The sequence below is a fragment of the Vidua macroura genome, chromosome 14 (assembly GCF_024509145.1).
Source record: "Vidua macroura isolate BioBank_ID:100142 chromosome 14, ASM2450914v1, whole genome shotgun sequence".
NCBI lineage: Eukaryota > Metazoa > Chordata > Aves > Passeriformes > Viduidae > Vidua > Vidua macroura.
The window spans coordinates 20635690-20648516 of record NC_071584.1 but is presented as its reverse complement, the minus strand read 5'-3'; the positions used below and the strand labels follow the sequence as shown (position 1 = coordinate 20648516).

At 49.1% G+C, this 12827-nt stretch overlaps 1 protein-coding gene across 4 annotated transcripts in view; it reads right to left on the bottom strand.

Annotated features, from left to right (window-relative positions):
- Window positions 1-12827, bottom strand: part of MCF2 (MCF.2 cell line derived transforming sequence) — a 59014-nt gene that overhangs the window by 16915 nt on the left and 29272 nt on the right. For 3 of the 4 annotated variants that reach the window (XM_053990161.1, XM_053990160.1, XM_053990158.1), the window contains 10 exons: window positions 9641-9765; window positions 9055-9169; window positions 8575-8694; window positions 7291-7482; window positions 5833-6024; window positions 5528-5699; window positions 2832-2920; window positions 2170-2258; window positions 1867-1933; window positions 22-137 (listed from right to left, as the gene is read on the bottom strand). In XM_053990161.1, coding sequence (XP_053846136.1) covers window positions 22-137; window positions 1867-1933; window positions 2170-2258; window positions 2832-2920; window positions 5528-5699; window positions 5833-6024; window positions 7291-7482; window positions 8575-8694; window positions 9055-9169; window positions 9641-9765 — 1277 coding nt within the window. The remainder of the gene's footprint in view (window positions 1-21; window positions 138-1866; window positions 1934-2169; window positions 2259-2831; window positions 2921-5527; window positions 5700-5832; window positions 6025-7290; window positions 7483-8574; window positions 8695-9054; window positions 9170-9640; window positions 9766-12827) is intronic. The other variant, XM_053990157.1, reaches the window with a different exon arrangement.

Genomic DNA, 12827 nt, shown 5'->3' with positions numbered 1-12827 from the left:
GGGGAGAGAGCAGCACCATACTTGTTGTGGAAGTCATAGATCTCGGGCATGTTTCCGAAGAGAACGTCCTTCCTGTTCCTCAGCACGGGGGGCAGGAGGATGAGCATGGCAGGATTATCCATCTCAGCCCTGTAGCCCTGCCAGATGAAAAAGGGCTCACACTCAGCTGCCATCTCCTCACAGGCAGATCAAAAGGGGACATGAACAGACTTCCAATCTGATCTCTCTGTTCCCAAGTGCAATATCTCTTTTATTCCCTGGTTTTTGGTCTCTAAAACCCTGTCTTCAGTCCCTGGGCACACGGGGTTGTGGTCCAGAGGGGAATGGCGTGGGACAGGGGCTGGCAGCACTGCAGAGATCTCCCAGTTCTCCAAAGGCAAGTCAGCCTGGCTGCAGGAGAGGAGCCACAGGAGTGTGTGTGTGGGGAGAACACACTCTTGTCCGTGCCCAGGGGACACAGGGGACACAGGGTGTGTGTGCAGGGAGTGCAGCTCCACACAGCCTCAGCAGAGCCCCTGCAGGAGAGCTGCAGACCAGAGACAGCCTGAGAGCAGATCAAAAATCCGTGGGCTTTTTGCTCTTGCACAAGACATGCTGAGCACTAGGGTCTCCTAGTGCTCCTCAATGCTCCAGGAATGCTCCAGGAATTCTGGGCTCTGTGGCTCCACCTGCCCCTTGACATCAGGGGCTCCCAAACTGGGGAGGAGTGGGAAGGGACAACACTGAAATACAAACTGTTGGGGGGAACCAGGAAATAATGTAAAGCTCCCCAAAGTAACAGGCCATCACTGCAGCAGATATGGCAAATTTCCCAACTGCAGTGCAGGGAGCAGAGCTCAGCACCAGCAGTGCAAAGAGGCCCCCAGGAATGCCACTAGCCACAGCCCAGGCTGGCCCAGCTGGTCACCAAGGGCTGCACAGAGCCAAGGCCCTTCTAACATGGGCAGCACAAATGTGTTCAGTATGCACAGCACATCTCCTTTGGCTTTCCAAACCAGCCTCTCACACTCACTGTGCTTGGAATCAATGTTCCTTACACTAAGCAGGCATTTTGGAGTTGATTAAGGATAAGCATCTGCAAAATTAGTCATTTTTATTTAAGGCCAGCAAGCAGGCTTCCCTCTTTAAAGGAAATACTATTTTCAGAAAACTGAAGTCTATCTGTCCATTTTTCTCTATCTAGACTCGATGTGCACAGCAATAAATCTGTGTACCTGCCAACTGCTTCATCACAGAGAGTGTGGTTTAACAAAAAACCCAATCAGTGCAGGGAACCTACACTGCAGTCCAACAGATTTACATCCTGCTTGCTCCTGGGTGAGAGAAATGTGTGTGGGGGGAGCTGCTCAACAGCCAGCTTGTTTTGGCCCTCAGCAAGAGTTGTTTTGGAATGAAGCAGTAATGTCTAAAACAACAGTGTGAGAAATCATTGTCAGCTTTCTAAAGTAATGTGCTTCATACAGTCACGAACTTCTGAGATAGTATTGAGACAGAATTCTCCCAAGGATAAAACACAAGCTGCTTCCTTTTGTCTCCTAAAGGCAAAGGAATTTAAGGAACAGTCAAAATAAACAGGTTTTTGTATCTTTTACAGGCACTGCTAAGGCTGATTACCAGTGCTTTTGTGTACAGAGGGATTCTCCTTCACTGTAGGTGAAAAGCTCATCCTGACACCAACTGTTCCTGCAGATGCCTCCAACAAAGACAACCTAAGGAGCAAACTTGAGCATTTCTGACTAGATGGGGGTCTGACAGTCTGGTGGAAGCATGCCCTGTCACATCTGTGCTCAGTCTGACAGAGTGGCACGTGCCCCTTTGTACAAGTCACCAGGGAACAGGAATGAGCACCCTGGAGAAGTCACTCACCGTCAGAACAGTGAAGAGCTCCTCCACATACACTCTCTCTGTTTCTATAAGCTCATTGATGACATGGCTAAAATAAAAATAAAAAAAAAATAATAGAAGTGCATTATTTTCATGTCTACAAAAAGCCCCACAAGTGATCAGTGCAGCTCAAGGAGCCCAAAACATTTTGTGATCTCATTAATAACCAAGAGGTAAAAGCACAAGAGAGGACACGTGGGTCAGGCTGGAGGAACACAGGGATGGGGCAAGGACTGGCCAGAAATAAACATCATTTTAGGGGATGGGAATGGGGTAAGTGCTTACCCCTTCAGAATATCCAAGCTGTCGTCACTGTCTGAAATAAAGTACTGCAGGGAATTCCTCTTCTCCTGGTAGTCGTGCATGACTTCGATCTGGAAGGGAAATGGGATGCACTGGGAAGAGCTGCAGGGAGGGCCCTGCAGGGGCAGGAGGAGCCCAGCCCCTGGTGCCAGCCAGGAAACTCTCTGGGGAAGGATGAGCTGTGCTTCCTTGTACGAACCTCGGGCAGTGAACCTTAGAAGGGAATAACACGTAGTGGGTAGCCAAATATCCCCAGAAATTACCCTGCTACATAAAATGTGAAAATCCTGGTAACAGAATTCATTAGTGGAGAGGCCAGAGAACAGTTTCCACAGGGGAAATATCTGTGGATGGGGATATTTCCTAATACACACCTCTGTTATGTCAGAAATAACTTCAGGGAACAACACAGGAAATAGGTATCTGGAGATTGTAAAATCAGTCAAGACAGAGCTCAGGTGTTGGACTAATCCAACTAAAGCACATGCATACAAGAGGGTTTGGGTCTGCTTGAGTTTTTTAAAAGGAGAAAGAAAAAAAGAAAATAAAGAGAGCCTCTCCAAATCCAAAGTACGCTCAATCTTCAGAGGAGTTTCAGTTTTTCCCTGTATAAAACTAACTCAGATTTCATGAATAATTCTTACCTTGCGAGAACTTGGAGTTTTTCTTGAAGTTTTCTTCCCAGGAAGAGAGAGATCAAATGAAAATTTCAAACTGGAATTAAAATCTACACCTTGGATAGAAAAAAGCAGAATTACATAATGTACATCTATGGTGAAGGGGATTCTTCAGACAGAAACTAGTAAGTCAGGAAGAAAAATGGGATACACTTTAAGAATAAATCATTAGTTAGCTAGTACTGATAGCAGACTGACAAAATAAAGGGTATTTATCTCAAACAATACTGATTCCACAAAGCACGTCCCACGGTCATAAAGGCCATAAAGTACAAATATTTAGAAAAAACAAAATGCCTCCCTAAGGGAACACAGTAATCAAAACCTAACGAAGTCTCTGAAGCTTGAGCATATGATAACAGCAAAAACAATAAAAGCAAATGAACTACAAAAAAGAACATCCCCTGCTAGGACACTGTTAGAAAGTCCTTTTATGAACTTTTATGGGCAAGATGCTCAGCTGCAATAAACTGTTTCTCCATCCTGCACAAATTCATTGATAGTGTCAGTAAATAAATAATTACAGGTCGCAATTGAGCTGCAGAGCTAAACTGGAAGCTTAAACACAAAGCACCAGTCTCTCCAGTGAGCTGCATGGCACCATTCAAACAGTTTGTAAGAAGGATGGGGACATGCTGGAGAGAGCCCAGAGGGGACCAGGGAGAGGCTCTGAGGGCAAACTGCTGCGGGGAGCCCGTGCTCAGCTGGGGCAGCTGCTGCAGGTTACCACAGCCAGGCCTGGCAGGTGTAAGCACGGAGCTCTGGGTGCTGCAGACAGGCCAGAGAGGTGCATGGGTGGGGCCCAGCACACACGGGAGAGCCCAAAAGAGGCGAGGACTTGCCAGTGGTCCCGCTCAGAGACCGCCCTGGCAGGAAGGCACACGGATTTGGAGCTGGACGGGACACGGGCACCAGCCTCTCTTGCAAGAGCAACTCCAGCACTTGGGCCCTGCCACAGCCTGCAGTGCCACTTCTGCACATCCCACTACACCTGAGGGCTCAGGGTGGGACACATTTACTCTTCCCCCCTTCCCCACCCCCAAAAAAATGGTTTAAAAATTAGAACCACATTTCTCAGACGGGCTTCAAATCCAGGGCAAAGACAAAAGAGGAAGAATCTGTCCTCAGACAGAGACAGAAGGGGGGGAAAGGGGCATAGAAACGTAAGGAAGAAAGGAATAGAGGACGAAAGCGATGTGCTCAGAGTTGGTTTGGTTTCAAGCCACACCATAAACCCCATCCACGTCAAAGCACTCCCAGCAGAGCTCAGCGTGTGCCTTTGACACTGCCCATCACGCCAGCAGCCCTGCAGCAGTTTGATGTTTGCTATCAAACAGACTTTATTAAAAAGCTCTCTTGTCGTGATCCCTCCAAAGAGGAGCCTTTTGTCTTTGCCACGCTTGATCATTGCTTTCAGGAAGAGGATTAATGGAGCACACCTGTGCTTTGCAGGTGACCGAGGGCCTCTGCCAGAAAAACTTGTGTCCCATAAAGGCAAGAAAAAAGTGCAGCTGAGTGACAGTGATCTCACAACATCCCACAGAGGTGGCCACCCATTTACCCCACTCTTTAGGCCAATATTTGTCTTTAACCCTTTCCTCTTTCTAGAAAGCTGGAAAAGCTGTGCTAGGTAAAATGGGCAATGCTCTAGTTTGAAGAATCAGAGCTTTTACTGATTGAGGAAAGGGCTTCAGAAGGTAATGTGCTTTGGAGAGGGTGGCATCAGCCAGGGAAGAGGAAATCTGGGATTTATTCGCTGCACTGGCCTGCATCTTGAGCTTCATTCCCACCCCTCCACTTGGCTATTTACATTTCTCATTCCCTGAACTGAGGCTGCTTTTGCTGCTGTATGACACCTGCTACAACTCACCATAACCAATATTTGTTAATTCATCATAAAAACCTTGTGTTAAAACAAATGTTTAATTGCTTTTATGTACTCAGATCACTGAATTGAATATTCTGACATAACTGAGCGAGTCCCTGGTTGAAAATACATGGACGCTACTTTGGAATCTCTTTTAATTCTGCCTGATTCATCCTTGGCAGCCCTGAGTGGAAGTTTTAATGTTATCATTTAAAGCTAACATGGTGCCACATCCCATTACCAAAACTAAGGCAGAACATTCAGTGACCTCAGTTCAATGAGAATTTGTAACTTTATGGGCATTAATTATTCCACAATTGGGATTTAGGGAAGACACCCTGAAGGAATCAAAAGGGCTTAAGCATCCAGCTCATTTCTGTTCATGAGATTTGAGCTCCTCATTTCTCCAAGCTCCTTTGCAAACATCAGTCTAACTTTACGTCAGTTCCAGCTCAAGACAGCCACAGAGAATAGGCAAGCTAATAAATGTACAAACCTTGCCCTTTTTTCCCTGTGGTATTAATTCACCAGTTTCCAGCCCAGCAGGATGCCAGTACAGCAGAACTGGAGGTGTGCACTACTTACAGCTCTTTTTTCACTGAGTGGGAAGTGGAGATAAATAACAACCAACCAACTTCACACAGGTATGGGAGCACAAACACTGGAGAGTTAATAAATCACCTGCTATATATTTAACACTATCCAATAACTATTCTCAAAACCATCCTAAGCCTTACTCTTCCTGCCTCGGAGCAAAGTTACCAGCTGAAAACACCATAATTCCACAGAGTGTTACCATGTTTAGGAGAGAATAAGGGTGACTTTGCCCGGGGAGGGTTTTCTGGCCGAGGAGCCACCAGCTGGACGGGCCGCACGTGTTTGTCCAGCAGCTTCTTGAAGCAGGACTGCCTGTTCTCAAACATGCTGCGGACGTTGTCCAGCTTCACCTGCACCGACTGGATCTGGCACTGCAGAGAGGGAAGGAAGGCTCACACGCTCACCACTCACCTGCACTGTGGCCCAGAGCAGAGGTGACAGCACTGCCACACGGAGCAACCCTGCTCTTCACCCGTGTGACAAGGAACTGGGGGCCTCGCTTACCTTCAGCTCAGACGTTAAGACTGACTCAAAATCGCAGTGCAGGGCTTGGGGATCATAGTTTAAGTAGGATGAAGAGCTTTCAAGAAATCTTTCAATGTCCTGGAGTGCTTTCTGAGCGCCTTCTTTAGACTGGCACTTGTCCATCTGCTGGTTGGCGAGCAGGTAGGCACCTTCATCACAGCACTGCAGAGCCTGGGGACAGCACGGCCAGTGAGACCCTCCAGGCACCTCCACTGACACGAGCTCCTCACTGGAGTATCACTGCTTGCATCTGGATGCAGCCACTGCCAAAGACCTCAGCACTTACTGAGGTTTGGTTAGAAAGCACAAAGGCCTCGTTTTTTTCTGTAAGGTGACTGCAGTCCTCAACAGACCCAGCCAGGCTGCTCCTGCTTGTAGCTGGCTAAAATCAGTGGCGTACCTGCCATGGAGGCACTAGTGCACAGCTGACCCCAGTGAGAAGCAGGTGTTTATTTCTCCAGCTGGGAAAGATGAAGTCAGCACTTTGGAGCCTACAGGGAGGGTGCCCCGTTTCTTGAGGCTCAGTGCAGACCTGAACTGGGGCTCATTGGCACTCACACACTGAGGTGTGCACAGGGCTGAGAGGACGCTCCAGCCACGAGCAGAGAATTCCCAGTGCTGTGAACGGGATGGGAGACATGGAGAGCAGGACCACGCTGTGCTCCAGCACAGCCCCAGCTAGACCCTGGGCACCAACCAGGCCTGCAAGGAGCCCAGGAGAGGAGCCTGTCCTGCAGCTGAGAGGCTGCCAAGGAGCTGTCTGTCCCCACAGATCAGCACAATGCTGAAGTGGCACACACAGAGAAAAAGGAGCTCCCCAGCTCCCCGAAACAGGGAAATGGAACAGGGTCAAAATTCACTGTTTCTCTTAATTGGCCTCAAGCACATTACAGCCATGTGCCTTCTGGCCTAATCAGCGTGAATTTCCCTAAATGAATATTTGATGCTGATTAAGATATCAAAGAGCGTTGGAGCCACATGACTCCATTTCCATGGTAGCACACAGCAGCTGTGCCTATCTGCCAATCTGTCACCTCATTTCACACTCAGCTATGTTCATTCTTAACAAACCACTCAGGAAAAAGGGCTGGAGTTTATGTGAGAGCATCACCTCTGCACACTGGGCACGGAAACCTCCAAAGTCAATCAATACACAGATGTAGCATGAAAGCTCCACCAAGAGCAGCAGCTGAGCTTGGTGCTCTGTGGAGATGCCCACCTCTTTCTGCTGCCCTCACAGCACCAGCAGATACCTGTTTGCCGACTTCCCAGCTAAGGGAGGGGTGTGGCACTCCTCCAGCCTCTGGGGAACACCTCCCTACCATTAACTGTGAAGAAAAGCCGCAAATCTCAGATGCTTCCAGCGAAGAAGAGAGGCTAACCCCACGGAGAAGCTGAGCAACCATCTCCTCAGAGCACTGTGTCCCTGAACTCTACCTGCTGAAGGCGGGTGTGGAGGTCCAAGGTCTTCTGCAGGCGCACCTGCTTCCTCTTGATGTCCTCAGCCAGGAGGTCGGAGAGGTGCCGCAGCTCGTTGCACTGCTGGCAGATCAGGTTGAGGGCGTAGTGATGGTTGGCTGCCAGCTGGTGCCCGTGCAGTATCACCACCTGGGCCTTCCCTATCAGGTCCTGCAGGCAAAGGGAGAGCCCAGGCTGCACAGCCGTGGAAATGGTGCCAGAGTGCCCACAGGCACCAAGGTGCACTCCCACCTCAGCAGAGCTCAGGCACTCTTGGACGTGGCTGCTGTTAGGAGCAGCCAGCACACAGGACAAAATGGTACCCCACCATCTGGGAAGAAAAACCTTCCTATCCATAAAGGGGGTGAAGAAGAAAACAGTATTTCACCAAAGCAGCGACGCTGTGAGTGCCTGCTGGCAGTGCATCGCTGCCCCTTCCAGGAACCACACCCTGAATAAACTGCAGCTGATGGCCAGTTCAGGCCCACCGTGCTCCCAGGCATCAGAGGGAATTGGAGTAGTTCAGGTTTATCTTGATGCCAAGAACACAGGATCTTTTCTGCACACCTCAGTCAGTGTAATGGTTCTGGTTTCTCCAGGGCTGGCTTTCCTGCTGCACGCTGCCTGGCTTTATGATCCTCCTCCCTCTCTCCACAAACATTCCTCCCAAATGGCCAGCAAGCCTCACACCTTCCTCTAGAACTCTTCTCTTCTGTGGCCAGACCCCTCAGGATTTCTCTGCTGAGCCTGGCCCAGGTGCCCAGCACATCCCTTTGCAAAGGTCACATCCTTAGCTGGGCTCCTGTGAATTGTTTCACTCTTCTTTCCCCTACATCTCTTAGTCTTCACCCATATGTTATGTTCAAGCCACAGAGACATCAGGATACAACTTTTTTTGCAACTCCATGTGCCTGGTAACAAGTTTCTGCCTATTAGCATAGCTAAAGCACTTAGAATATAAATAATTCTTCTTCCAGCTCATTAAATCCCACACCTCCCCCACGTTCAGACATTTATCTGTTCCGGATTTTCACGGTGGCTCAGCAATTTAATTTAACTCTGCTAATTAAATACCCTGTTTCTGGCTTTCAGAGTGATCACAGCCTTGCTGCTCAGAGCAGAGACATGAAATCGATCCTTTCGTGCAGCACTTACCAACAAATTACACCAGAACCAGGTGATTTCAGCAAACACCTCCTGCCACAAATACACAGTGTGGCTCTCGTGTTTCATTAGTGCTTCTTCTGTGCAGGATTGTCTCACCTGAGCCATGCCATGGAAATGATCCAAGTCCTTGAGCCTCTGTTTCACCTGGGGGACGCTGTCGCCTGTGTCGGGCAGCTCCGCTTGCTGACCCATTAAAAATTCAATGGCATTCTTGACCTGGACACAAAGAAGAAGACTGCTGCAAAAGGATACCAAGCACAGGCAGGAAATCCTTCTGAGCCCAGAATTAATCACACTTGGGCTAAGATTGCTAAATCCAATAATACAACTAGCGTCCAAGAGCTAATTTCTAAATTCAAAGATGCTTCCATCAGCAAAATCCACGCGGCTGCAGGGCAGTGATTCCTAAATTAGCTCTCAGAGAGGAAGCACAGCCGTCTCCCCAGGCTAGCTAGCCCTGCCACAGTCAAGGAACAGCAGCATAAATTAAGCACTCTCAAAATAAAAAGCATAAAATCTTCTCTCCATCAGATCTCCAACGCTCCCTTCTGCCAATGGAAGCACATCTGAGCCTACCTCTTGAAAACTTTGCTCAAACTTCCACAGTTGTAAATATTGTTCCATTTTTAACTGGTGCTTTTCCCAGAAGCCATCAAAAGCAGTCTCCATCTCACGCAGCTGACCAAGCAACCTTGGGCACAGAAAAAGGACAAGATTGGGACAATCTGCAAATGGGGGACAAGCAGAGATGGACAAGACCTAGGGGTCACTTACACAGGTTCTTCTGGACACAAGGTCTCAGAAGAAGTCAACAGACAGGTCCATGTGACTTGAGATGATCTCAGAGAGAGATTTAATGAAATCAGCACTGCAGAGGAGAGCATCTGTGTGAAGCAGTTGTTGCTATCTCCATTGACCTGGGTAAAACCTGGGAGCCTGGCATGGGAGAACCCTGCATCTGCTCCACAGCCTCCTCATAGCAGTGGGGATAAAGGTCAGAGCAAGTCAAAACCATGAGAGAAGTCACCCAGCAATCTGATGGGCTGGAGCACAATTCTGGTATCTTTGTCTTTGATAGGTGACCTAAGCAACACATCCACACCTAAATAATTTGAGTGTTTCCACTGAAAAACCAGGGAAATGAGGAACACAGTGCACTCACCGATTCACCGTCTCCCAGTCCCCAGGCCTCTCTTGCTGCTGGTCCTGACTGCATTCCCCTGAGTCTGGCTCTTCAAAACTGCTCAAAAGCAGGTTTCCCTCCTTTGTGACTGCTGTAATATCTTCCTGTGTAACACAAAACATTTCTCTTTCAGGCTACTTACTGTGAGGTAAGGATGAGTCATTTTGTGTTTCTCCTGCCTTAGTTTCCCTGTGTGAAACAAATCCCCAACAGATCAAAGGACTCCCAGCAGATGTTTTTGTCCTCCTAACATGGAATTAACCCCTGGAGCTGCACGAGGCTGAGCCATGGACGGGTCACCAGGCTGGGTGGAAACGGCCACACGTGAACACACCAGGCCACAGAATGATTCAGGAGGCCAGCACTGGCCCAGCTCTGTCCTGATGAGCAGCTGGTGGTGGTGTGAGACATCTGTCCACGAGTTCATGTTTTCAAGCAACACTGTCCACAACTTGAAGGCTGTGCTTCTCCACCAAGGGCAGGAGAGGAGGATGTGAGAGGAGCATCCCATGGGGGAACAAAGCCAGGACTGAGCCCACACAGCACCACTCGCCACAGCCTCTACACGTGCAGTCAACACCCCCAGTACAACCTCTCTTAGGGAAAATTTACACCCTTGGGGTCCTCATCAGCATCAGCTGAGGTGCTTTGTGCTGGCTGGGCTCAGCCCCAAAGCAAACATGTGCCTATTTCCAGGAAAAAGAGGCCAAATGCGGAAATGAGGAGGGAGAAAACACATGTAGCTGATGAACTGAGGTGGAAGAGGCCCTGGAGGAGTGATCTGTGTATGGTTCCATTGGAGAGCCAGGTCCTGGAGGAGTAAGAGCCCATGCTAGGAGATGGCCAGGTTTTTATTGCATCAGAAACAATGGCAAAATCCCTTCAGGGAGAAGATTCAGAAAGCCCAGACTTGCTTCAGTGTCTGCCTGCCCCAGATAGCTCACAGCAACCCAAACACCTCATCAGCCTCAGGGCAGCAGCCCAGGAGCAGGACACAGCTGCAGAACTTCCCTGACACTAAAACACCCTGAAGATGACCACAGGGCAAACCCCATCTCCCTCTGACACTGCCCCAGGCAGGAGAGCCAGCAGAGAAATGGTGCAGCATGTTGTACACTGCAGGGGGCTGGTATTTCATCCTCCTACACCTCACTCTCCAGAGACCCATGCTCCTTCTTTGATTCAAAGAAAGCAAAGTGGCCTGACCATCAAACAAGTGGTAACTTGACTTTTTCTGTCCAGTATATCAGCAGGGTTCATTTCTCAGTTACTCTGTTTAACTATTTTCTGTCATTTTTTTTCATTGTGCCACTTTCTGCTCAGCATCACAGCTACATAAACTGTTCTGATTTATTAACTATTTGAATTCAGGAATCAATTGATTCAATTCAGAACCAGTCCTGGGGTTGTCATGAGAGAGACAAGGATCCCATGTCTTGCTGTCACCACAACCTGTGCACAGTTTCTCATCTGCTTTTGTGTCTCACGGCCTTAGAAGGAACAAAGTAAAAAAGCCAACAGACCTCCTTTCAGACAAAAGCTGGTGAGTGGTTTTGATAGTTGAAATTCATAGATGGGGAATTAAAAGCAACAGATGGCTTGTACTGAGTGCTGCTGTGCTTTCTACACAAATGAAAACACCTGATGTGTTTTATTTCTCCACAGAGAGAAGTGGGCACTGCTGGCTGGTTTATTCACTGCTGACCTACACTGTGGAGCTGCCAGCTGCCCCTACACTGTGGCCACAGTCCTGAGCCCAAAGCTGAAGTCACCGAGTCATGTTGCAATAGATGGAGCTGCTATTTCATATTACTCTCTTCATTTTCAAAGAAGAGATGGAGGCCCATTGACAGTATCTATAATGATACTTTCTAAACATGCACACACATATTTATGCCTACACACAGCACAACTTGGATGACATTTTCAGCATTTCTTAGAGGCAGCTTTCTGGGAAGTCACTGTCACATGAATGACAAATGATTATAAATTAAAATAGATACAATTCTTTGACTTAGGTAAATGAAACCTGTCACAAAGCAAAGCAGCTCATTCTTCAGCCACACAGCACAACTATTAACACAGTGATTGCTTCTGAAGGAAGGGTTTGGGGCCTGTGCTGCTCCCTGAGAGGTGCAGGAGCACCAAAGACAACAGGCTGATAAAGCAGCAGCTGGCTGCACTACACCTTCCATTGACTCCTACCATAATATTAATCACAATAGCAAAGAGCTGAAAAAGAAATTTTAAATATTCAAGAAAAAAATGTTGTTTAAGACAAAACCTGTAGGGCTCTCATGAAGACAGGGATCACATGGTGGGATGCTCTACCATGTGCTCACACAGAAATCTTCACCTTGGTGCTCTCCAGCACATTTCCCTTAAGTGCCCCCAGGGAGGATCCACCAGGCAGAGGGACAAACCACCCCTCCAGACCTGCTGATGCAGCTTTCTGCAGCCAAGGGGGCGAGGCAGAGGGGATCCCAGCTGGGCACGTGAGCAGGCAGTGGCAGAGGCTCCCAGGCCCTGCTGGCAGGCAGCCCTGCAGCCCCAGGGCAGGAGCAGGCTGCAGGCAGCGGCTGCTGCAGGCAGGAGGGTGCTGGCAGCTCAGCTCGCTGCTGCTGGCAGGGTGACCTGCCCACTGCATGGCACAGGCAAGGGACACAGGGACAGCCAGGATGGGCTCTGCCTCGTCTGACAGCACACAGGAGCGAGGGAGGGAGCGAGGGAGGGAGCACTGGGCACCAGCCAAACTGAGCACCAACCCAGCACTGAGCACCAACCCAGCACTGAGCACCAGCCAAACTGAGCACCAACCAAACTGAGCACCAACCAAACTGAGCACCAACCAAACTGAGCACCAACCCAGCACTGAGCACCAACCAAACTGAGCACCAACCAAACTGAGCACCAACCCAGCACTGAGCACCAACCCAGCAGTGAGCACCAACCAAACTGAGCACCAACCAAACTGAGCACCAACCCAGCACTGAGCACCAACCCAGCACTGAGCACCAACCCAGCACTGAGCACCAACCCAGCAGTGAGCACCAACCAAACTGAGCACCAACCAAACTGAGCACCAACCCTGCACTGAGCACCAACCCTGCACTGAGCACCAACCCTGCACTGAGCACCAACCAAACTGAGCACCAACCCAGCACTG